This window comes from Ptychodera flava, chromosome 14 (assembly GCF_041260155.1).
Source record: "Ptychodera flava strain L36383 chromosome 14, AS_Pfla_20210202, whole genome shotgun sequence".
Classification (NCBI taxonomy): domain Eukaryota; kingdom Metazoa; phylum Hemichordata; class Enteropneusta; family Ptychoderidae; genus Ptychodera; species Ptychodera flava.
The window spans coordinates 32,742,820-32,770,780 of NC_091941.1; the positions used below are offsets into that span (position 1 = coordinate 32,742,820).

The 27,961-nt window shown below is 37.8% G+C and overlaps 2 protein-coding genes across 2 annotated transcripts; one reads left to right on the plus strand and one right to left on the minus strand.

Annotated features, from left to right (window-relative positions):
- Positions 1–621: 621 nt before the first annotated feature.
- Positions 622–1,601, plus strand: LOC139150696 (transmembrane protein 26-like). Its single transcript, XM_070723119.1, has 2 exons — positions 622–780; positions 940–1,601. Exons 1-2 carry the CDS (start codon positions 658–660, stop codon positions 1,573–1,575), a joined length of 759 nt encoding a protein of 252 aa, XP_070579220.1. The 5' UTR covers positions 622–657; the 3' UTR covers positions 1,576–1,601.
- Positions 1,602–17,674: 16,073 nt separating this feature from the next.
- LOC139150214 (acyl-coenzyme A thioesterase 1-like) lies at positions 17,675–27,822 on the minus strand. The gene is made up of 9 exons (XM_070722440.1): positions 27,393–27,822; positions 25,507–25,736; positions 24,352–24,609; positions 23,807–23,976; positions 23,559–23,675; positions 22,918–23,003; positions 22,429–22,519; positions 21,646–21,847; positions 17,675–18,963 (listed from the first exon to the last, which is right to left on the minus strand). The coding sequence occupies exons 1-9, from the start codon at positions 27,482–27,484 to the stop codon at positions 18,833–18,835; spliced, it is 1,377 nt and encodes a 458-aa protein (XP_070578541.1). The 5' UTR covers positions 27,485–27,822; the 3' UTR covers positions 17,675–18,832.
- Positions 27,823–27,961: the final 139 nt, after the last annotated feature.

The following is a 27,961-nucleotide window of genomic DNA, read 5'->3' on the forward strand; positions in this document are numbered from 1 at the left end:
CGGAAGTCAAGAGGTGTCAAGAAAATAAACTTCCCTTTGAAAGCAACAGTTACTTGATCTAAAAACATTCGCTTCAAGACCATGCGAGGGTCATATTAACCTCACGGTACTTTTCATATTCGTCTGTGATTTTCTAGAGCGACCAAAACCCTCATTTCCATAATTTGCATTTCTTCTTGACACATACAATTTCGTTATCGTTTTTTTTAACCCCTGTTCTGTTTGGAAGTGAAACAGACGAGACATTTTTGGACCACTTTCCGGGCTCGGGCAAGTTTCGAGATGCAGAACGATATGAACGATACCGCAAATAGTACAAGATTAAACTGTTACAGTGGTGCTTGCTGCAGTTCCGCTATTTATATTATGCAAATGGGTAATTTTTACAGTTACAACATGTAACTTTTTCCACATTCGACCACTTTTGCATGATTTCCGCACGACAGCAGTAGAAAATTCATAATCGTTTACATCGGGATTTTTTTTGCAGTAGGGATCAATACACTCTGAAAGGATTTGACCCAAAGCCTTCAGATGAACGTGACCTTTTCTATCTGCCCTGGGATTAATTCTCAGTTATTTTTCATATTTTTCGACTTTCATAGGTTTTGCCCAAGTATATTCCTTTACCTAGCAACAAGCATTTCAGCGCTGTACATGTTGGAAACAGAACTGATGGATCAGAGAATAGATTATAAAGAGATCAATAATTTAACTTCATGTGACGCTGACAGTGGAGATGTTTACACGAATTCAACAGGATTGTCCGACTTTCATGGAGTGAGTATATTTCATGAAGTGTCTTAATTATATGTATGAAGAGTGTTCTAAATGCGCACAATTAGTCAAAAGTATTGATGATGCAGCCATTTAAAACTATTGACAGACTTCGGGAAAGTTACGGTTTCTGATACCAGATCTTTGTGATTTGTGTTTCAGGTTTCGGTACCATTATCGCTGACAGACGACTATTGGGTCCTCGCTCTAGAGCAATTTTTGATGTGCATTTTGATCGTTGGTCGCTGGTTCTTACCCAAGGGCGACATGACACGAGAGCAGCTATCGACATTACTCTTGGTGTACATCGGCATGGCCTCTGACATCCTGGAGTTTGTTCTGGAGGGACTCAAGGAACCGGAGGTGAAATGCAACGTGACCCTGGTGTACGTCATTCTGAGCATTTGGTCGCTCAGTATGCTGCAGTTTGCGATAGTCCTCACAGCTAGCGGCGAACGGGACAATGTCAAAACCAAGAGGTGTTGTGCCTGGAATACAGAAATCAGGGGAATTCTCATCACGTCGTTCATGCAAGACGCGCCATTCTTGGTTGTTAGGCTGCTACTCTTGATTCACTACCGAGTTGTCAACCACATGATGCTGTTCTTCACCTGTAAGAACTCAGTCATGTTGATGTTGCAAAGCTACCGACTTATTGTGATCATTACGGAAAACCAGAACAGCGTCACTCCGGTGAATGGAGACGTTGAAGATGCGAACAAGAACATGGCTCTCGAGGATGTCACAAACAACGGACACATGTGCAGGGCTGCCAAACTCAAAGCCCCGCGTGTCTGAATCACCAGGAACTACGATGAATACATTTGGTTATAGTCTAAACGTGACTGTGATCTAGAGGGATATTGTTTTATATACAGTGATGCTAGTTCCCATAAACCTTAAAACTGCCTGAACATTGACTTTATGTGTCTGATATTACAATGAAGTAAAACTGTAATGTCATTCAATCAACTGCCTTAGACAAAGCGAAAGGAATTATGGGAACGGTGTATATTGAAAAAAAAAAATAGCGGGGCCAGGGGTAGTAAAGTGTGATCCCAGTATATCCCGAATTTCAATTATTATGTGATTTTTTAAACATAGAGCCACACACTCACTGTATATAAAAAATTTCACCCAGTTCACATCACAGGCGCACGACGTCTTTTAAAATCACTTGTCTGTAATTCAGGCCTAGGTAAGAAATATTAGCAAAAGCGTACGGTCCATATCGTCAGGATGGAATTCTAGATAGCTAAGCTACGAAGTCCCACCTATGAGATGTAAAACACAGATAGTTGATGACAAAAGCTAGGTTGTCAAGACGCAATTTTGACGATTTTTCCCGTCATACATGGCGTTTCAACATGACGGCCTTGGATAACGTCGATGCGAAGGCAGCAGTCGTGGTAAGTTTTTACCGTTATTTTTATGTTTTGAAGTGAGAAATCGTGAAAAATGTATCGCCTTCCGGGTCAAATATCATGGGAAATGCCCTCGTGAAGTATTTTTGTCGAACGTTTGGTATTTTTAGAGAAGATAGATGTTAATTGCGGACTGCTGTGGGTCTACCAGCAGATCTGTGCGATTTTGCAAATACTAATAGGAAATAGAGCAAACTTTGCATGAGTACCATTTAATAAGCTAGACCCTGCACATACGGTAATCTCAAAGATCAGATGGTAGAAGTCGCATGTTGTATACGACCAAGTCAACGAGTTGAGTTCTTAACTGCACTGCATTGCATGTTCATCGAGCTGGCAAGCCAATGGCATAAGCTATGTTATGACTGCTTAATAGCAGACCCACAGCAGTCTGCAATTAACATCTATCTTCTCTAAAAATACCAAACGTTCGACAAAAATACTTCACGAGGGCATTTTCCACGATATTTGACCCGGAAGGCGATACATTTTTTCACGTTTTCTCACTTCAAAACATAAAAATAACGGTAAAAACTTACCACGACTGCTGCCTTCGCATCGACGTTATCCTAGGCCGCCATGTTAAAACGCCATGTATGACGGGAAAAATCGTCAAAATTGCGTCTTGACAACCTAGCTTTTGTCATCAACTATCTGTGTTTTACATCTCATAGGTGGGACTTCGTAGCTTAGCTATCTAGAATTCCATCCTGACGATATGGACCGTACGCTTTGCTAATATTTCTTACCTAGGCCTGTAATTTTAATGTTGAAACATGCATTTTATAAAAATCTGTGCAAACGGAAATCGTGCGGGCAGCACAGTGAACAGTGCAGTGCCCCGTGCACGGCTGTGGCCGCTCAGCTCTACTGTTAACGTTACTAATTTTATACAAATGGCGAATTTTAAAATCACTTGTCTACAATTTTAATGTTTAAACATACATTTTATTGATAACTGTGCGAACGGAAATCATGCAGGCAGCTTTTGAGACATACAGTGAGCAGCGCCCAGAACACGGCTGTGGCCGCTCGGCTGTCTTGTACACATTACTCTAAAGGTACGAAGTATTTGGAAAATAATTTTTAAATTAGACAAAATTAACGGTTATTGGCCATCCTCGAGATTCAAACTTCAACATAATCAAGGGGATACTTACAAAAATCGATCGATCGGCTTCCTAACTTGTAAAGTTAACATCGGCCCTATCTACGGCTGATAATTAGCGCAATGATTTTTCAAAGACAAGTCCCCTGCCAGCGCCATTTTCAAAGTGTGCAGCTTGAAGTTGACGCATGCGCATACTTTCCTTTTAAACCAATACGTCATTGTTATTCGTACTGAGGTATTTCTCGCTTCTGCACACTCGTCTATGGGGCGAATAGTCCCAGCGCTGAATAGCTCTCCAAACGACTGTGGACAACACAGAGAAGTTTAATCCCCAGGGTTGCCAACAACGTTTTATTTTACGGATTTTATTTAAATTATTTTCCAAATACTTTCGTACCTTTAGAGTAATGTGTACAAGATAGCCGAGTGGCCACAGCTGTGTTCTGGGCGCTGCTCACAGTATGTCTCAAAAGCTGTCCGCTTGATTTCTTTTTGCACAGTAATCAATAAAATGCATGTTTCACCATTCATTTACAGACAAGTGGTTTTAAAATTCGCCGAGTGTATAAGTAAGAAGCAGAGCTAAACGGCCACAGCCATGCACTGCACTGTAGTGTAGTGATGGGCACTATGCCTCAAAATCTGGCCGCACGATTTCGGTTTGCACATTTGTTAATAAAATGCATGTTTCTACATTAAAATTTCAGATAATTGATTTTAAAATTCGTCGTGCGCCTATGTTCACACCGGGTAAGGTCACGTTCAAAAAGTACTGTACAACTAGGGTCGTGTGATACCAGTCACAAAAGGTCAGAAAACGTCTTCACATTAGTATTTGTATTTATTTGAAGAATGCATCCGACTGATAACCATCCCAGTATTAAATTGGTGTAAAACGTTGGTGTTCAACAAGCATCCAAGAGCTCCAAAACACCAATTATCAGTGTGATGCCACGATGCGATGCATGGATATGCCCGGGCTATTCAGTTGCCTGCTTGCCTAAGCGTATGACATAAAAGCATTCTTAGACATTGTTCCGACTCACCTTTCAACAAAGTCTTCTCTACAAAGTATTGTTGGTTGCTAGCTAAGTATATTTCACTTTTTATTCTTCAAAAGATATACTGCCGGAAAATATTCCAAGTAACTATTGGAAAAATCAAAAAGTAGTGAAAACATTTTATTTATATGTGATGTTTTGTATTGTAGTCTCTTGACTGATAATGATTAGAAATCAAGAATATATATTGAATCAATCATATTATATTTGGCTACAGTATGTGTGTTTTCAGTATATTGCTGTTTACAAAGAGAGAGTTACATAGTCTATGAGTAATCTGCACTCTGGTGTATTTTATCAAATGATCGTGTTCACTGTCCTAGGCGTTGTACAACTGGGTTTTTGGAGAGATGCATAATGTTTTGTTCGCTATTCTTGTTTGAATACTTTACATTTTTGGTTTTAAAATGCGTTGCCGTCATTGTCAACAGTTTACAAATGAAACTATGCACCAGATTGTCATTTTGTGCGGATTCTTTGGTTATATTTTGTACATTTAATTTAAATACCATATTATGTCTCTTGTACCCAACAATACAAGACTGATCTATTCTCGGAATGGATCCGTATGAAAATAAATTAAAAGCGAAGACATGAAATGACAAACAATGCGATATGTATATTACCGTTCATGTCAGTTTTTATATATTTTTATCGACACTATAGAGTGGCTTTGTTGGAACACACATCTTATAATTTGTATACCTACACCATGATGCGTTCTGGACAGTTTCATAGTGGAATGCGTGTGGATATGTGTGCTGTTGTTTTGACGACGCGTGACCTCCTACTGGGCAATCTTTCAACTTTCGTTAAATTGATTCGGGATTCAGTACCAGAGAAACAAACTTCCCAATGTATACCGAAACCTGAGATAAAAAATGGCCACCAACCCTGTAGTAGCTCTATTGGGAAAAATTAAATTTTCGATCAAAAATAACCCGATGGAATCTTGCATCATTCCATGAACTTCAAAATGAATCCCCAACTGGTGGACCAAAAATTATTGTGAATGTTTGAGAGTCAGAATATCTGTACCCTGTTTGAGTATCGACCAGAAAATGTTGTTTACAGACTGACTGCACGAAAGTAACGGTTAGAGTTATGAGGACATCTCAACTAACATTATGATGACCTCCGTTGAATTTATTTAACTCCAACCTGTGATTTACACACGAACAACAACAGTGGGCCTACAAATAACAACACGTAACAAAACTCGATTTTTACGCAGAGAAAGTAAGCTTACATATTTTCCCACTCGTTCTAAAGTTTGAACGGGCAAGGATGATTCCCGTTGTTGGTGACACCGTCTGACTGCAATCTTCTTGGATATACCCTGAACTCGACTCGATCGTGCACTCGTACAACAATCGTGAATTTGTACAACAGCTTGGAATTTGTGACACCTACAAAAACAGCACACAGGAAAGATTATGACCGTGATAACAACAGGAGGCTTACTTTCACGATATTTTGACGCGAAAGTATCTTTTGAATGTAGTGCACAGCCAGCAAATCGACTTTGTTACCAATAACACACACTTGTTGTACATAAACGAGTCAAGACAGAGAAAAACTTATATGAAATTGCATAAAATACTACATACTTATGCGTATAGAAGATGCAAATCATAACAGTATACCGTCCATCATCAGTTAATATCCATTAACCTTATCAGTCCCGGCAAATGAAGCTATATAAATAAAGCCTCTTGAATTATCATGATTAGCTCTCGGTGATCATTAGAACTCAGGTGCAACAGACTAACGGTTGCAGTAATTGTTTCAAAAGATTTAAACAGACATTTGACTCGAGTCAAATCTCCAAGTGCGATGATGTAACGGTCAAATTTCAAAGTGAACTTTGCTCTCAAATGGAAAAGGTTTTCTGTACAGATGTTGCCTAATCACGTGTGCTGTGAACATCACCACCTTTCCCCACAGTCCATGCCTACAATAACTTGTTACTCTCGGTTCAGTTGTTTCTGGATATGCCAATCCGATCTTACCAATTATCAAGGGAATGTCCAAATAAAACTGATACACATTGAATTGACGTCATTGTCTGTCATGGGTGGGGGAAGGGAGGAGGTTGTATAGCGATTACGGTTGCCATGTTTCCTTATAACACATTGAGTCATTGTGTCTCATCCAAGAAATACTGCCAAGAAACGAATTCCTTTGTAAATTTTCGTACATCTCTCCCAATCAAAAAACGTCCATTTCTCTTGGTCTGCTCCAAAAGCCAATTACAATCTATTAGATCAGATTACCTTCGACGGTGATTATGATATACATATGAATCGACGAGTCTTTGCGCTGAAACTAATAGATTTTAACATAGACCCCCGTTTTTCTTGAGGGTCTATGATTTTATCTGTTCCTTTGCAACGAGTAAAGAGTTTCACATATAGCAGTATTAAACGAAATACCAAACGAAATGTCGAACATTAATTGCAAAAGCACAATCTCAATGTAAATCACTACAAATGCCACACTAGGAGGAAATTTAGAAATTACAACTGTGGGTAAAAGTGTGTTTTGACTTTCAGAAATTCCATACAGTTTGCCCTGGGTTGGCGTAGTCAGCATTTGTTCTGATTTCAGAGCATAGGCCGTTCATATCCATGCAGTACTGAATTCAACGGATTCATATTACAAAAAGTCGGCAATTTTTCATGACTTTTGTGTGATACGAGATACTACTAATATTGTTTGAAATGTTAAGATACTGAATGAGTGGGTGACCATGCATATATTCACCCCGGTTTTAGACACAATTTATGAAACCATCGCGAAAATGAATTAATGGTCATGACCATTGATTCATTTTCGCGATGGTTTCAATCAATTTGTCTAAAACCGGCGTCAAATATATGCATGGTCACCCGTTCATTCAGTATATTTCAACATGTCAAACAATATCTCGTATCAACAAAATTCATGAAAAATGGCCGATTTTATCTCTACTTAAGGTTCCAAGACAAGAAATTGACCTTTTTAATCTAACAATTCTCTGGTGGTTAATAAGCTCAGAACCCCCCGCAAATTATATATTTTCGGAAAGCCTAGATATATTTCATCATTAGATATCTAACTCGTCGCTGTTCGCACAATACACTATTACTCGCGTTTGCTGGGTGTCTATGCCGCAGTAAAATTCGGCAAATTTTGTACAGAACGTAGAAATGACATTTACGGATGGTTAAGTTAGTGACCCAATCGATCAATACTTCTCAGTTCTGTTTTCAACGTGATACAATGCCGCCCGTTACGGAACGTGACAGGTGGATGAGTTCTAAAGGAGGCCATGTTTACTTGGTAATCCTGACGTTTGTATTTGAAAGTCAATTATCGATGTAGATTAAAAAAAACAATACGTCCTAATTTTGAGAATCGATTTAAACTCGGACTACGAACTGGAGAGATATTGAAAATTCATGTCTTGACGTTTTCTTCGTAAGTCTCCTAGCGAAATACCGTACACATAGGCCTATATTCTATTTTTCAATGAGAAATCACTCCAGATTTAAATATGCATTTCATAATGATGTAAAGCAGTACCTGGTTTGAGATAATTCGACATTCTGAACGGTTTCAGTGGTTCATTCAGGTCATACTATGATGAGTAAGTCGTTAAACTTGATTCCGAATAAAATTGGTGTGACAAATTAAGTGTACAGCCCAGTGCGAGAGCGATGTAACTCAAATTTTCCAAACGTTGAGGGCGATAGTAGATAAAGTCAATACACCACTACTATTTTATTTTTCAAAAAAAAAGTACTATTTTATTTGCACTCAGCTTAAGCTTCCGAGTTTCTTATTTTTTTATTTTCTTGAATAGAGTATTTTGAAATAGTGTATAAAAGTATGAAAACCTCACCGTCGATTTGAAAAGAGAATTGCCATGATTACGTCCCTTTGCACTGAACGATCACAGTGCTGCAGTAATTATGGCTAATTAATTTGAAGTATTTGTGTGGTTTGTTTTGACTTAAAAAACAAACCGGATACAGCTGAAGCAACAGTACCACTTCCTCGATGTGATATTTATAATACTTTTCGATAAAAAGTCAAGGCTAATACCTTTAAGTGAATTTCCATGTACGTCAGATACACCGGCTGACAACCTATTGATACTGACAAAGATTTACGTGATTCCGTTCTCTTCAATTGAATTCACAACACCAGTTGACTCTCTGAATCCTTGCAGAGATAACTTCATCAGTAGAGTCGTAAATGTATGTTTTGTAGGGACTTGTGAGAGAAACCATCCTGTAAAAAGTCCGTATATATACTCTGGTTTTAATTAGTAAATTATCTGTTGCCTTATGAAATGACTCAAAGCTATATGTCAAGTCATTCGAAAGTATCTAAAACCAGACAGCGAACCCCTGTCACTAATACGCGTTCGGTTTCGTGTCCGCTCCAAATTTATATATATATATATATATATATATATATATATATATATATATATATATATATATATATATATATATATATATATATATATATATATATAATTATATATAATCCCATATATTTATCACATGAACAGTCTTCTTATTTTTCTTTTGACGTAGATGGATCAAAATTATCGTAACAAATTGCTTGAATTTCGTCGCGATTTGTGTTTTACTTACGCGGATTACTTTCATTTAAAGAGTAAAGCGGCCCGTCACCCAGGAGATACTTTCATTCATAAATCCCATCAAGCTGAAATTTGCTACATTACAGGGTATCTCCACCAACCAGACGTACGGATTCGGTCACGTGAACGTGTCAATCATTGTCTCGCGCTGTATCGATGCCAAGGCAAGTTGGCCATCGGCGGACATAGCTTTCACCATGCTAGAGAAGGATAACCATAGTATTCAGAGTTACTTAGAATATTTACAATTATATTTATGAAGTAAATGAGACGACACGATCGAAACAGTAATTCTCATTCCCAGAGATGCCTTGGCTTTCAAAATATCACACAAGTTTACGACCTTTGCGAGCGCGAAAGATTCCGTTCGATGACACACTCATTGCATGTCTGTGCCCACAACGCGACGTTGCCGTCACGCGTCACCGGTCTCTACCGGTGTCAAACTCGTCAATCCCGATCTCGGTCATCAATGTTTTCGTCTTACGAACTTTGATGTTTGCATTGACACATATCTCGTCCATGGATACATCCTAATTTTGTTGACGGAAACTCTGTTTTGAGTGTTGTCTGAGTCAACTTTCGAAGTACATGGGATTCCACAGCGCTGCACACAGCTTATGTCTTCGCTACAGCATTATGCCGTGCTGCAAGTTTGATTCCGAGCGAGACTTTACGGAGTTTGTGTGATTAAGGAAATTGATCGTTGTTAGTCGAATGACTTTAGGCTTGTGCCTCCTATGTCGCTTTCCCGAAGATTTATATACTCATTTATTCAGTTTGAGGTGTAGGTTTCGGTTTTATCACCAACCGGGATCGCCAGGTACGACGTCCACACGACTCGACTGGAGCCGAGACGTTATAATATAGGGGAAAGTGGGGCAAGTGGGCCGTCGGGGCAAGTGGGCCACTTTCCATTTTACGATAAATTGTCGTTATCACATGCACAAGCCAAGTTTGTCGTCTCTGAACAAAAAATACGGGATTTATTCTCTGGTCGTTCTACGTCACGACAACCCGCGTCTATGTCATCAATTTTGGTGCGTCGGACCTTTTTTTGTCGATCTTCGGTGTGCTCGTAAATATGTAAACAAAACAACATGGCGGCCGATGCGATGTTTCTCCAACGATCAAAAGTCATTTAATGAAATCGATATTTTCACAGACTACGACATTACTAATCCGAACAATGTAAACACAAGAGTGTGCCGCCTGTCTATTCCGAAGGAATTACGTGAATAATTTGCGGAAACAACGAACTCGAAGCTGGTCGCGTATACCATGGGTTCCATACGCATTGCAAACAGCGTCAGGCGCGACGTTTACAGTGTTGGCGCCGTCGAGATTCAGTCGATATTTGTTCCCGAAAAATAGCGTATCTTCGTCTCTGATAAATTTCTAGGACTATACTATCTTTGAAATAGAGTGTAACTTTGCGGAAGGTAGCCTACGTGTAGACCGAGAACTGTCATTTCTCCACACACGAACAAACATGAGCGGTAACACACGCGACGGACGACTGGAAATGATTGACAACTTGTGCACGGCGTACTGATATTTATCCCTAAAGTAGTTCAAAATTTTAAACGCGGAATCGTCATGGAAAACTTATTTTTTTTGCAAAAAATAATGAATTCTTGGCTTGTGCATGTGATAAGTATATTATTCCCTAATATTTTTCTTCGTTCAGCTCGGAAAATACGAGTGACGTAATGACCGTGTCACCACTCGTCTTCGACTCGTGGTGACACGGTCATTACGTCACTCGTATTTTCCTTCGCTGAACGAAGAAAAATATTAGGGAATAATATCTAATTAAAAGCGATCTCCCCCTTTACGGCAAGTTTACGTTCCAGTATACCAGACATCAGACGAATCCAGCTGATGGTGGCAACCGTCGGCAGAGGCGTCGATTTCAGGTAAAAATCCGTATTTTCTTCTCAGGGTTGCGTGTTTTACTACTTGTCACGTGTCCACTAGTATGTGTGAAAGTGGCGATAACATGGATTTCGACAGTATTCTATTGATATGATTATTACGATAGAAAATAACTATGTAAACATGACAGAGACAACGGTGCATTTGTTTATGACACCAAATAATCAACGATCAATGACAGTTGTTGAATTATTACACGATTTTTGACAGAAATCGTATTTGCTTTTTCCAATATGGCCGCCAAATTCAAATATAACGACATAAAGTGAAAACATCTCGTATTTTTCTAAGATTTTAGTATTCACATTTATCATTGTATTTTGCATGTATAAATAACTCCTCCATGTTAACAGTACAAGTTTTGCTGCATATATTACATTGTATTCGATAACAAGAGTCGATTATTTCCTCTCTTGATTTCCTTCGGCGGCCATTTTTAAATACTTCTCGTGGGAAATACTGGTAAAATTTGAGAAAATTATTTATAAACTGAATATTCTCGATTACAATTTAATTCATCTATCAAAACATATATGTTATTGAATAAATATTCCATGGCAGCCCATTGAATCAGTACTGCAAGTTATATTTACTAATATGGTGACATGTTTTGTGACTGGCCCACTTACCCCAACTACTCTGGGCAAGTGGGCCACCACATATAGTGAATTCAAAGCTGTGTACTGCCTGAAAAATTAATGTTTACCAGCGGAAGCAGCTGGCCTGTAAACACATAGACACATTCACATAGGAAATAAATAGATAAATGACAATGAATTAATAAATAAAGGATAAATGAATTTATAGGTATACAATTATAATATTGTTTATAATAATATAGGTAATATATTTATTGCATAAAAGTAATTGAATAAATTAATTATATATATATTTATTGGTGGATAAATTGATGATGTAATGAATTAATTATTCAATCAATTAAAATTATATATTTATTGATATATAATAAGTTAATATATAATTTATTAGCATATAAATAAATAATATGTAGGTATTTATTTTTTGTATGCATAGCATATATTTAATATTATGTGTAATATATGTGCGTGCGTATGTGGATAAATAAATATGTCTGACTAAGAATGTGTATTTATATTGTGAGGGTAATACAGTCAATTATATGTTATATTAATATGATTTTTTATATATTTGCTCCACAACAGAACATGGTAAGAAGAAAAGACTTGCCCAAGAAGCAGGGCCTCTGGGCCCTATTTGCCATGCAAAATGCAGTCAGAGCAGTTCGTTACAACTGGTGGAAGTGCCGAAAATGTACAAAATGACACCATGAATCATGCACTGGTGTATTTGGTTCACCTAAATTGGAACAATTCTGCTGTTCGGACCACAGCAGCAGTGACAATGATTAAAGGGACAAAGTTACTCATTTTGACATTATTCCAGTTATTTAAGTTTCTTGTGAAATATAATTGTATTGCTCTGCTTATTGAAATAGGCTGAATTACCCAGTTGTCACAGCTCAACTCACACCCTGTACATGGACATAAGGCATGATTACTTCCATCATTTTAATTTTTGGTAAGTACCACTGCAAAAATTGCTTTGTGGAAGAATTCATGCATTATAACTATGCATATGGTGAGAGTTGAACTGTAGGAACAGGTTATTCAGCATATTTCAGTGACCAGACCAATACACTTATATTTCAAATGAAACTAAAATACCAGAAATAATGTCAAAATGAGTGAGTTTGTCCCTTTAAGGTGGTTTTAAAAGGCTATTTTGGACCAAAATTTTTTTGAGAGTAAAATTCAAATTTCAAATGTTAAAGTCAAGATGTTTGGTTACAATTTTTGGGATAACTCCCTTTCTTTACATGTTCTCGGAAGAATATAAAAAAATTTAATATTTGCAGCCATGGTGTTATATTAAATTAATGGCTTGTGCAGCTCTGTACAGTTCATATAACAGCGTTCACATTACGCAACATTTTGCATATTTAAACTTTGAAAACAACTCTTTCCGCATTTTTTGCTTTGCTTTGCTTTGCATTTTCAGTATACAATGATTACAGAAATATATTTCACAAAGCACTGCCCACTATATGATCAATACAACTGCTACTTTGTCAGGTGACTTCATGGAGAATTATATTTCATGAAGGCTCGACCAGATTCATAGTTTGTAAGATCTGTACACAAAACAAGTGATTTATTCTTGCAACAATTTCATGTTAAAAACTGATGCAATACGTCTTTTGCATGTGATGGCGTAAATCAGTTGATAATTCAGGCCACTGTCACAGAACTCAAAGGACTGCTGAATGACACTACACTTTAACAAAACAACTTTACTCAGAATTTTGTCTGCATTGCGATTGCCATTCTGTAATGTGTAGTTCTAAGTTATGAGATGCTGTAGCTACAAAAATGTAGCGAGATGGCAAGGCACAAAAATACTAAAGCATGGTCAGGCTGATAGTTTAGTGCTTAGTTAGATATCTGTGAGAGCTACCAGTAATTGAATCCAAATTGTTGAGCATTGCTCAGTTCTCGCGTACTATCACAATGTTTTCCAAGTTGTGAGGATACAGTTACTTATTTGAAATAAAAAATTACAATGTATTGTTATATTAATTGTAAAATTGACAAAAAATAAATAAAATATTAATGCATTAAGTGTTATTTATAAAGATAATCATTTACATTCATATATCTTTCAAAATAGGTGATAAATTAATATTTATACATAGATTTGTACATCAAGCAGAAATTCCAGCCTTGGGGAAAATTGCATATTATTGGTGGCCCACTTACCCCAAATAGTGGGGCAAGTGGGCCGCTTCAACAAATATTTTTATGGGCATGTCATTTGCATAATAATATTTCTTTAATATCATTTATTACCATTATATTTCATTGATCTCATTTTATATTATGACCATATTAACATGAGATTTAATGAAGTCGTTACAATTATATAAAGCAAAATACCACTAAGTGGCCCACTTGCCCCATTTTACTGAGCCATTAAAATAACGATCGTCGGCATCTCCATTCGATTCTCGGGAAAAGCTATTGTATTAGCGACTTGAAATTTCGTTGGACAAATATCTTCTATGTTTCCATTTCTGGATTTATCGGGTCACCTTTTTGTAAAAATAACGTGCGAGCTAGCACGGCATCGATCACAACAAATCTGTTCGTGTCGCGACGCCTGCATGTATATGTATGAACGGTACCATGAAAGAAAAAAGTTCCGGTTGATGACGTACAACAGGGGTAATTCGGATTTCTTATCCGTCCTGTTCTACGTCACACAGGTGGGAATTCGGGCCAGTTCATGTGATAAATATATATATATATATATATATATATATATATATATATATATATATATATATATATATATATATATATATATATATATATATATATATATAAACTAGAGTTGTACAGATATTCGTATATATCTTGGCTTGGAAAACTGGTCGTCTTGGTTTTGTAAAATTGCTGGATTCACACATGAATAAGAAATGAACATTTAGATGGCATGTTTATCGTCTGCAAACACAGGTGATTAGGCCTAAATGACTAATTGTCCCTTTCGTCCCGACGAGGTGATCACCCTCCTCCCAAAAATGGGTATACTAATATACCATTGACAGTCCAAGCTACAAAGCACAAACTCGACAACTCTTCGGGATTGGGAATGGGGGCACTGAAGTTTGCAAGATCGGTCTCATGTGAAAAAAACACACTTTTTCTACAAAATGATTGTTACTGCCAGTGTAGAATCGAAGGTCATGCTGTTGTCAAAAACAGGGGTCAAAAGTTTACATGAGGCGAAATGTACATGTCCTCAATTAGTTTCCTGGCAGTTCCCTTCCCTTGGGGTTATCCAAACGATGTCGGGGAGTATTTTGTATCGACATCGTTTAAGCGATATGCCACTACAGTTCAAAACATTGCAATGCCGAACAGGTAAAGATGTTTAAAATGTGTAATCTTTTGATTTTCGGTATTTATAGCGTTGGTAGTACCTTCTAAATACGACCCTGTCGTTTCCGATTTCATTTCGCATTTGTTGTGGTTTTTGTCTTGATCACAAAACATGGTAACATTAAGTTTTCTTCCGACCTCAAATTCTGTTTCAACTTCACTATCATGGTCATGATTTATCACATAGTATCAGATCACTGTACCATCATTTTTCTTTCACGTGGTATCGTCAGTTTAATTTTCCGATGACACGACCACACATTCAGCTGAACACACTTCTATTCACATAAATGCAATTTTCTTCGTTTCGGGTAGCGCGACTGAATACACCGCAGTATCTTCAACTTTCATGCCTGTGGCGGCGTATGTAGTTCTTAAGTTTTTCGGTTCCCAACGTGGCTGTCATATTCTGTCCATATTTCATTTATTACTTCATCGATATTGCCACACTTTACCTCCTCCTTATCCATCTTCTGATACTGAATAAATACGCGACCTTATTGTCATTCACATTCACACTCACAGTAGCACATCTCCACATTTATACCGAAGAAGTACACGTCATTATATCAGATACGTGTGTAAAACGGTCTTTTATCGGGTTGAAGGGCGAATTCCACAGGTGTGTCGATTGCACTTAACGTGCAAACACAAGCTTGCAATGGCAACATTCACTGCTACTAAAGCTGTAAAACTACACCATGTACGAAAAATATGCTATGTTAAATCCAGCTAAATCGGACACTGAAGTGGAGTAAAATTGCCCATAAGCTTATGATTGAAAAGTCTAGACGTGAGTATTTTTGCAAGAACTGGAACACAAAGGTTCTAACGCAAAGGCAGTCTGGAATAGTTACCACTGCAACATAGTCAAACTACCTGAACAAAATACTCCCATCGCGGTTGGTAGTACCCTGATTTCAGAACATTTTGTTATTGTGAATGCTTTTAACCGTTCCTTTTCTGATATTGCAAACACTTAAAGGGAAACTGTCGTCGGAACTGCGCCTGTGCGAGTTTCTTGTTCATAAACAATGTATTTCGTGCACGACATCTAGATGCACCTCATTATCATAGCTGCAACATTTAATGTAGATTATGACAGACATATATTAACTTTCATCAATCACACCATCATACCTTGGATATTCTGTTTACATTGGCCGTATGGTACCAATACGACTTTGAGCACAGTTCCGACGACTGTATCCCTTTAAGTTTCGAATTCCGTCAATAGCAACTCCGATATCACTTTATCAACAAGAGAATTACGCCGGTCTTAGCGTGAAAAAGGAAAAAGAGACTAAATATTTGTGTTCCAAAAATTTTGCCAAAATGGCTATTTATTAGATCCTCATTCATAAGAAAAACGTGACTTAAAGTGCGTGAAATAGTACAGATTTCATGTTGGACGATACACTTTTTAAAAGGTTTGAGTGAAGCAAAAGTGAATGTTTACCGTAATATTCGTTCTTTCATTTGAGTCCTTGTTTCTTTAGTCAGATAGTTTCATGGTTAACTGTTCTAGATTCACCTTGCTAGGGGCATGGTCTTTCTCTCTGTAGAGAGGAGGACCGTGACCATGCCAAGGTGAATCTAGTTGGTAGGACCATTCCATAGCAAGTTAAGGTGAATCTAGTTGGGTGGACCATTCCATGGCAAGGTGAATCTAGTCTGTTCCATGGAAGTCTCACAATTGATCCGTCAGTCGTTTGTTTGTTTGCTTGTTCACTTGTTTGTTCTTGTTTACTTGTCTTTGTTTACTTGTTTGGTTCTTTACCGTTTTCTTCTTTTTTCTATTTTTCATTTACCTTGTTTACTGTTATCAGTCAGAGTTCCATGTGAATCACGTTGCAAACTTACAACCGTACGCAGTAAGGCTGCATTCACAAACGCTTTCGGGAGGGGCGGGAGAATTGACGGGGGAGGGGGACTTCAAATCATCAAGAGTATGTGGGGGGGGGGGCACTTGGAAGAATTTGGGACCGAACGCGTTAAAATGAAATAAAAAACAGCGACAAGAAATCTGTGCTAAGACCAAGACAACCCTACCCCTGCCTCACTCCACAGGTGCGTGGAGTCGCCGTGTAGTATACCCCTTCTCTCTACGTGAACTACGCGGCAACTTTACGCACCTGTGCCCCACTCCTAGGGATAGACATTTACGGTAGCCCTATTATCTGACACCAGCACAAAAACCACATCCTACTGTTTGAGGGGTCATCACTCTCAATTTGACATTCAGCTTGACGTTCATTGAGACTCGCTCTTTACCCAATAGGGAGCCTCCCTTTGCTGCGCTGCCGTTGATTCGACTTTTAAAAAATTTCTTCACATTATGATCATGCTAACAATTGCGAAATATTGACAAGTCGTTGATACCATGGTAATCTACGCAAGAGGACCCCCCTTTTGACCCGCAAACATGCAGATATGGAATACGTTGGTGTTTGCTAAGAAAATCTCATATATATGTTACCCACTACAAGGATTCCTGCTCGTTGCAATTCAGACTGAAAGATCCGTCACTTGAGGGCGTTGTCTACCCTCGCTCTCAGAACCTGAGGGGGTGGGGTCGTAGAGAGCGCCCTCGAGCGGCGGGTCATTCAGTCTGGTTGCAATTGTAAGTGATAAAATATATTTGGGTGAGTAATCAACAGCAATGCAACACTCTCTTTAAAATTGTGTACAAGGAGAGGAAATTACTGTGTAATGTCAAGGCTGCCAGTTGAATCTTCATGGTAATTTATTTATTCATTTTGTTAAAAGAATAAACTACTCAAAATCTTTCCTCTAGGATGCTACTAGCAAGTGAAGTGGTTATGAAAAGTTCTGAAAAATTCATAAAAACAGTACAAAGGTCATAGTTATATTTAGCACATTACTGGATAAAGGTTATCAAGAGTGTTATGATGTCAAAGTCCACAACCACAATGCAGCATTTCAAATAACCTTTGGTTTACATGGAGGAGAGATTTTATGACCATTGAAAAGAATAACAAGAATGACAATGGCAGAACACACTCTGAGCTAGATTGCATTAACATACATAATTCCTCATACACAGTTTAAATCATACTTAAAACAACTATTGCACAAAGGCATTTCTCAGTATTTATGATATGTCATCAGCATTTAATGCCATGTATTTTATACATTCAAATTTTTCGTTTGCAAACATTGGCACTCTTTCATTTTGTTCATCAACTGTCAAGTTTACCATTATTTCTGTGAAATGAAACGTCCACCATTGTTCAGTGTACTCCCTGTCTTTTTGTCCTTTCAAGTTTGACTTGAAAAGTCAATGCCACACCATTTTTCAAACTTGTCCATTTTTTTATTCCCTCTCATCCACTTTGTGTTTTGCAAGGGAAATTACTAACATCATAAAATCTGTAATCAGCTGCACAGAAAACGACTCTCCCATACAAATGCTGCGCTATAAGAGAATTTCTACAAAGACGTTCTGGCAAAAAGGGTGGTGATAAAAAGACACAGATTTCCCTTATTATGGAAAGTGTTTTGTTCTGACAAAATGAGTTGTGCTGAAACAAAGCACTGGTTTCCCTTACTATGGAAAGCTCAGAAGAATAATGCTTGTATAAAGATATTCAGTATGTTATACTGAAATTAAAAGCACTGTTTTTGATGTAATGTAATGTAATGTAATGTAATGTAATGTGATGTAATGTGATTTTACATTTTGTCACTTCAGACATAAAATGGAAAATATTGTTCAATACAAACAGATTGTATCTTGTATGATCAGTAACAACTCATGAGTACATCCTGATACAATGCTGTGCAATAGAAAAAAATGTTACATGTTCACAAGTCCTTGCTTTTTTTGTGGGGAGGGGGAAGTATGATGACAATGTCAACTACAGTTTACTGTGAGTTGTTGAGTTTTGAGATCCTAAATAGCGATGGAAGTGTTCCAATGTCTCTTTCCAACACTCTTGCTGAGCATCAGCGTGTGGTTTTGCAGTCCCTCCCCACATCAAGTTGCTACCTGTAATGAAAGAAAGGTACCAGTTATACAGGTGTAGTAAAACTGTCCTAATAAATTTGAGTGTATTTGGAGATCAAAACCAGAAAGGCGTTGAAGCACAGGAAAGTTTCATTGAATAAATGATGCACCATGTCCTTTAAATGTATTCCAATCTTAATGTGCAAATTCACTTGAATCTTATCATCTTTGGTCCTAATGTTCTGTAACAGTCTATTCCATTCTAGAATTCTAGGAATTCAATGCATATGCACTGTGTTGCAATGTACAGCAGTAGCTAAGTCATACAATGTTATGAATTAATCCTGTTTACATGGATATTTACATATTTATCTATGTGCCAGAATAAAGGAAGAACCTTACAATTTCAAGTCTTTTCCACGGATTTTAAAATTCTTGCCTTGGGGTTGATACATTTTGGTTGTTACTGAATACCACCAGTTGCTGTGTTATATTAGCATTTGGCAGCATCAGACACTGTACTTTGTCTTGTCTGATTATAAGCAAAAACAACACTCATGCTGACATGATACATACCAGTACATTGATGGAGCAAATACAGTAACCTGATTTGTTGTGACGTGAAAGCAGCAGTGCTACCATTGGCGACACATCAAAATGTAGAAATCAGTAAAGAACAGGTGTATTGTCTGTTGTCAAATATCAACGTTAAGAAGGCCCAGGGTGCTAATATTCTTAGTAACCATATTTTATCAAAATGTTCAATTGGACTAACAGTCCCAGTTTCGAAGCTATTTGTAACATCACTCTCTCAGGGGTGTTTTCCTGACATTTGGAAAAGGGCAAATGTAATACAAATACACAAGTCTGGAAGCAGGGAACAGGTCACTTAATTATAGGCCAGTCTCGCTGCTTCCAACTATAGCAAAATTGTTTGAAAGGCTAATCTGTGCTAATATTTATACTCATGTTAGTCCAGTTATCACAACAAAACAGCATGGTTTTGTTCGACAGCGCTCTTGCACAACCAATCTTGCTGTTCTTGTGAAAAATGCTATTGATGCAATAGAAAGTAAGCAACAACTTGATGTTATCTATACAGATTTCAGCAAGGCTTTTGATAGAGTTGATCACATTTTGCTGCTCTACAAATTACAGTATTTTGGCATTCATCAGAATATTCTGAAATGGTTAAAAAGTTATTTGAATATAGCAGCAATGTGTCCTAGTAAATGGAGCAGTGTCGACTTGGTGCCAGATAACATCCGGTGTGCCACAAGGTTCCATTCTTGGGCCTTTGTTATTTACATTATACATAAATGACTTGCCGATGACTGTATCTGTTCCTCATTGCTGTTTGCAGACGATGCCAAACTTTCATTCGTGTTAAAACTCTTGATGATAGCAAGCACTTACAAAAGTCTGTAGATAAACTTGTTCAGTGGTCAAAAATTTGGCGCTTAGATTTGAATGCTAGCAAATGTAAGGTTCTCACCATCACCTTAAAAAAGAAACCTATTAAGTTTAATTACCATGTGGATAATTATTTGCTCGATCATGTTTCTCACATTAAGGATTTGGGTATCATTTTTGATTCCAAACTCACTTTTGTTCATCACATTGACTCTATTGTAGGTAAAGCCAATCGTATAATTGTTCTCATTCAACGCAATTTTAATTTGATCATTCAAGTTGCTGTCCTTCGACATCTGTTTATTACTATGGTGCGTCCAATTTTAGAATATAATACAGTCATTTTCAATTCAATTTCTGACAGTCAGGCAAACCGTATTGAGTCAATTCAGAAACGTTTTCTTAGATATTTACATCATAAACAGGGATGTCACAGTGACTCTTCATCTTGGTGTAATTGTGACTATAACTTGCTCTGTAATCTATTAAAATTCAACCTTTGTCTTACGTAGGAACTTTTTGATCGTATTTTTGTGCGTAAAAGCCTTTTATGTTCTTATGACTCTACAGATTGTACAGGTTTTTATGGTCTATGCGTACCTAGATACTCTGCTAGACATAGACCTCTATTACACATCCCTTACTGTAGAGTTGATGTTACAAAAAATGGCCTGATTGGACATACGTCACGACTTTTTAATGATTTGATTGATATGGTTTGCGATGTCGATGTTTTAAAGAATCTCATTCAACTTTTAAAAGACATGTTAATTTGTTTTTGTCATTGTTTGATGTTTAGGGTACTTTTTTGTTTATTAAAATTTTAGTGTATTTTATCCTTTTCTTCATTTTCTTGTCTGTAAGGGGCTGCCTGATGGCGCTATTGATGAGCAAATAAAATAAAATACAAAATAAAAAGCAGCACAGTGGAAACATGTACCAGCTCTCAGCCAGAGACAAATCTTTTTTAAAAATTTCATGCCAGAATTTCAATATAATTTTATGACAACCACCTAAGCAATGTGTATACCTCTCGATATCGACCATTAGACTCATTCATGCACTTGCTATTGCTCGTGCATGTATGTTGTGAACTGATCAAAATATTATGGTGTACCTGTCGCTGGGTGTAGTTTATTACTTGAATAATTTCTAAATATTACACCTCATCTGAAAAATCCACTACTGTATGAAACACTGACGGAAAGAAAAATGTACAAAATTGATGCAGTCTGCGAAGGAAGCAGTAACACATATCCCAACAATTACTGCTCTTCCTATAATTCCATATTACTTTAAAGCATATCTTACCAATACTGTGGTATGATGCGAAGCAAAAAGGTGTGTATGCTGGCTCAATGAGATGGCCCGCTGCAGGGTAAACAAACAGTTTAAAGTTGGTCTTCTTGAGAGCTCTGAGTCTTCTGACAGCTTCTTCTGCATAGAAGACACTCTTCCAATTCATGTCATCTCCAGCAGCTACAAGCAATAGCTCTGCTTTGAGATCTTCAAACTAAAAGACAAGATGAGGTAATATGTCGTTGATTTTACATTCAGAAGTCATGTGACCATTTAAGTGAAACTTTTGTCCTCATTTCCTTCATGCCAGGGCCGCTGTATGAAAAGCACTCATGATGACATCAACTTTAACATTCATGGGAGTCAAACATGAGAGACAGAAACATAACTAAGTCTGAAAAATTGCAAGAAAGATGAGATAACATTATTGTCATCTTCATGGTACTTCATGGAAATACAACTGGTTTCTGCACAATCCTAACAACAAATGATCATATGATTGAATATATAAATTAAGTGAACTCCTCAATGTGTATGTACGAGAAAACTAGAAAATTGGAGTTCAGAAATTTATTGATAAGACAGGGACCTCCATCAACTCAGGAGATATTGCATGTCTTGAGTATATGGTCTAACAATCAATAAACTCAGTGCAAGTGATCAGAAAGGCTTGTATTATGTATGTTATGCTTGTTTTTGTTTGGATATATAGACAGCAATGCGGAGTGTAAGTCTGTGAGTTGGCATCAGCTTCCACCAAACCTGAGCAGTGTGGTTATTGTGAAGACTACAAACCTTGAACACAGAATTTTCAACAGGGTCATGTACTAATTCAAGACATGAAGTAGAACCATCATCCTTAAATATCATTCTACTGGCGTCATAGCTAAGTAATGGAGAGCAAGAAAAATAATGTTGGTATTCTGTCAATATGATTTTACATGATCCAAAAGGTACTGTTGTTAGAGTGTGTCATGGGAAAAGGTGAGAATTTCATATGCATGATGCAACAACCCTGGCTGATATTGTAATGTGCCATTTGTAAAACAGTCTAGCATTTGGCTCATAAAGCAAGGTACTACAGCCTATATAGGTTAGCTATGTCAGAAGTATTGGAAGTACATTTAGGCATATTTGGCATGTCCATCTTTATCTCTCATACATGTATACATGTATCATGTACATTTAGTGTCAGGTCATATCAATTTATGTTCATGAATTCTATCCCAGGGTGCACATAATGTGAGAACATTCCTAGAAATGATTTGTCAAACAATAACTTACTTTGTAAAGGGTAGATGCTTGCCTCGGAATAGCATTGAACTGTAGGTGTGCATATGAGCACCATTTAAGCTGACCACAGCTTTCACCTTTGATTCATAAATGGAAAGGAATGAGTGGTGAAGTTAATCCAAGTGTCAATATTGCATACCCGTAACCCACTACCCAATAGAGCAAAGAGGAGTACAGTGCCTGAGTCTCAAACTCACCATCCTCTGACAGTGAGTCCATTATTCTGGACATTCCGGGTCTGGCACTCATCATCCTCTGATAGTGAAACTGGTACCCTAACCACTGCCCTACAGTATCTCCCTCAAATTTAAGGTAGTACGCATCTCAAACAGGTCAAAATTTGACAGCAATCAGTGAAAACATGAGCAACAATAAGAAATGTCAGGAATACCAGTATTCAGTTTATGCAGGTCTACATCAAAGAGTGTGCAAAATGATGTACAGGAAAAGTGACTATTTCATGTTAAAAATGAATACCAAACAACCAGAGCATGTGTGATGCTGAAAGCCCACAGAAAGTTAAGACATAACTGTTTACATTCCATTCACAGGCACCGGATTTCTCTGCTGATAAAAATAGACCAAGTAAAATGTAAAAGGAAAGCAACTCTGTCTTGTAAAAATATCCATACCTTATCAGGAAAATAGATTGCCATGGCAATTGCTAGTTCACCTCCTTTAGATAAACCAATTGTTCCAATCCCCCCTGGTTTAACAAAATTGCAGTTGCTGAACCAGTTCAGTGATTCCTAATGGCAAAAGTAGTAAAAGGCAAAACAGGTTGTGATTTTGAACGACTGAATAAACTTATTGTTGTGCTCCAGTCTTTTAAACTTGTAAATGAATTCAGACAGAATGGTGGAAACCTGACATAACTCACTTCAAAATAATCAAGGTCTATTTCCATGAATGTCTTCGGTAGATCATCATATCCAGCGAATGCCAAGGCCAAAACAGTGTAGCCATGGTTTGCTAGTAACGCTGCCCTCATTTCCATCAGTCCCCCAGCTGTACCATACAGGTCTATTATGCCTGGAAATGGACCATTACCTGTACAGGCAAGCAACGATGAAAATGTTGGTGCAGATTATGGTGAAATAATGTGACTTTGGAAAAGGCCAAGGCTGCCTATGGAAAAAGAAGTTGAAAACTGCAGCAATTCTATGATTTTGTACGGCTCTGTACAGCATTGTCCAATAGGCAATGTTGTGGCAGTAAAATTGTATATCATTTCAGTGCTCTGTAGCACGACATTGTCAAATCTAGGTTTGAGCCCAACACTCATTGATTCTGTGACTGTCATTCTCTACCCATAGGACCATGAAATCCATACATTGATGGTACACATTTGATATTACAGGATTGATCCTCTGAATATACAATATCTGAGGTCAAATTAACCAGTGTTTAGGCACTATAACTTGCCTTTTGGTTTGAAGAGTGTGCCCCTAACTCTTCCTTCTTTCACAGGTATTCTCTCCATATTTGTACTCATGTAATGCCGTTCAATGATTGTTGTACATATCGGCGAAACTTCTTGGAATTGTTGTACATCTAGGTGATTGGGATAGACCCCAAATTCCATGATGGAAGGTTTTGTCACATCAGTCTTTGTGAAGCGAAGACCTTTCCTTTGTCCAGGTGATTGTGCCATGCTCCATAGTAAACCCATTGGCTCTATTCCTATGTTGTGCAGTTATGGACAATAAAGGTATATACAGAATAAGGAGGTCAGGTTTTTGGTTTCTGGCAAGCTTCAGAGATTGAGACCAGTGTACACCTGGTCCATCCACATTATGCAAAATGGAACTCTTGAGAGTACACACATTCCCGATTACTCTTTATTGAAAATACCTGGAAGAATAAATCTAATATGGTGATTTATATGTGACTTGCAGTTATTTGTTGATCTTGTGCAGTCCATAGAGCCATTTTTTAAATTCTTACACTGAGAAGTCCTCAAGTTCTTAAAATACCATCACAACCACAGATATCAGTGAAGTTTGAAAGGGTGACAATGTCCTCATCAGTTTTCTTGTTCTTTTCTACAGAAAGTGTCGCTGCATCCCTATGTGGGGGCATACTTTTCTATATACAAGTGGGTGGTACATGTACTAATTACTACGAGATTGTAACTTTGAAATGTTAACCCTTTTCCTGCCAAGTCCATATTTCACCACCAGGTCAAGATGGTTAAAATTAATGAAACACAACATAGTCCATATGGTGTATTTTAACATAATACTGTACATTTGAAAGCTCTTGAAAACATAAATACTGTAAACTTGATTTTTTTGGACTAAAGATGCTATAACAGACCAAGCCAAGCGGGTAAAAATACGTCATGTTTTGGCTCAATACCGCTTTTTACTGACTTGGCTGATGGGGAAGTGATACTGTCTGGCAGGAAAAATGTTAATGTACAGTTTTGTTCTCAAAAAGTCCCGTGGCTCTACAAGAACATCTGAAAGAAATATATCAAAGTATTGATTTCTAAAGATTGCTTCATGGAATAATGGCAAATGCAACTGTTGTTACTCTGGTAGTCTGAGTTATAAAATTGGTCCTGCAATCACTTACCTTGATATGATCCTGAGATGGCTGGCTGGGTTTGGACATCAACTCTCCCATCAGCCGTACTGTTGTAGTGAGCATGAGCCTCAAATTGGTAGTTTTTCTCTGTTTTCACAAGCACCCTTATCGTAACTGGTGTTGAGGGTTGTAGATGAGATACAGCAACGGAAAGTTTTTCATCGGCAAGACTTATCCTAGGTGTAACTGTAATCTGTGGAGTCATTTTACTGTAGTTTCTAAAAATTTTAATTAAAAGAGAGAACAAAGTTTTTGTTGGATTTCGGGCTTACAAACATCATTTACACGACATGCCTAATCTTATATCTTTGTAACCTTAAAACTAGAATTCTTCTACTTGATGAAAGTGCAATGATATGGTATATGTATCTCTAGTACAATATTTCCTCCCCAACAGCTATTAAATACAATTTTGTTTATGTAACTTTGAGCTTAAATGTAAGCGTTGACTTATTGCACCCTTGAGTGTGTTGTTGAGCAAACGAGTGATAGATTAATTGATTGACTAAAAAGATATTTTAACTCAGTAGCCCATTCTACAATTTCATGATGTCATTTAATTGTTCTGTCATGTCAGTCAATTAAAGGAGAGTGGCTAGTCTTTCTTGCTATATTGTGTCATGGAGGTAGCCCAATGGTTGTCACAGAGCTGAAAAAAACAGACACTCTTTGTCGTCTCAAAGGTGTTAATTCACAGTGTTGCTGAGATGGTCTATCCGTCTATCCATGGTTGTACATCCCACGGTCTATCAGAAGCTGATGGTCTATCAGAGGCTGATGGTCTGTCAGAGGCCGAACGCCGACAGTGTGAGGTTGAAGGCTGAGCCCCCACTTTAGCAGTTTCATAATTACAGTTTTTAATTTGCTTTTTGGTTTTCCTGTTATTGTTGTCTTCTGTATTGTATTATTTGTTGATTTGTTGCTTTGCGGCATATTTATTTGAGATTAAAATAAATATAAATAAACAATAAAATTGGGCAAATATTTTGTTCTTTATTATTTCCTGTTTTATTGTGACCATCTCTATCACCACAGTTATGACCATCTAGTTATGAGCCCTTGTGCTCATTGGGGCTGTCACTGCGGTGAACATGGCCGGAGCCACGCCACTGATCAGCCAATGCACGCTCCCTCCACAGGACCGCGTGGCCAATGTCACAACTGTGTCCGTCGTCCTAGGCGATCGTAGCACAGGGGGCTCTTACTTCTTGTTTATTTGTGTCTGTATTTGTTTGTGTGTATGTGTTTGTGTTTGTTTATTTGTTACTATTAATAAAATAACAGCGAAAAGCTGTAATATTTGTCAATAAAGAGAAGTTTATTTATTTGTTTGTTTGTTTGTTTGTCGATATGTATTTCCGATGGTTAGGGTTAGGGTTAGACATTCATTCCCTATTTAGTCTAAATATATAGAGGGAGTGAATAAGTGTAACCCTAACCCTAATCCTAACTTAAGCCTAAGCCTTACAGCCTAAGCCTAACCCTAATCCCCTAATCATCAGAAATACATGTCAACAAACAAATAAACAAACAAACAAACAAATAAATAAATAAACTGCTCTTTATTGACAAATATTAACAAAATAGCTTTTCGCTGTTATTTTATTAATAATAACAAATAAACAAACACAAACACATACACACAAACAAACACAGACACAAATAAACAAGAAATAAGAGCCCCCTGTGATCGTAGAGGTTGACACGTACACACAGTCCGTTGTACCATGAAGTTAACAAGATTTTTACCTCTATGGTTGTATACTATTACTAGCTAAGATTTGAGAGTTTGGGCATGCTGCTAGTGCTATGTTAAAAATAGAGAATTGGAGATGTTTCTCGACAATCTTCAGTCACAATCCATCTTCACCTACCTAACTGACTGCAAGACGAAGTTCTGCTTTTCCCTTGTAGATTTACCTGTCCGGTCCCAAAGCTTACACGCTCGGTAAAATACTTTTAGCATCGTAATTGAAGTCCATGGAGTAGACCGGCGACCAGTGCAGGCGCCTGGCTAAGTTCTCTGCAGTGTAGCTGAGTTGCTGGCTGGCGTCCACCTAGCTCTGCATGGCAGGGCTGTGTGTGGCTGGCGTCTACCCACGATCTACGCAACAGCCTACCGTTAGCGCGTCGGTCTGCTGATGTTTAGTCCTTCAATTTACTATATGTCTTGATACTTATAAACCAACAGACTTGGAGCAAGTCTAACCATGGATGTGAGAAGCGAGATATGCCGCTACATTGACAGACGTCGAGAACTTTTTACACATGCGACCTTCGATTTTTACCGTGCACTCTGACCTTCGCACTTTGGTGGCGCGTTGCTGAAAAGGATTGGTTTGCAGTTGCTGCGGATCCGTAGCCCTACTACTTCCTTTGCTGGTTGTGTTGAGGGAGTGGAACCAACCAGCAAAGGGAGTGGTAGGGCTACGGATCCGCAGCA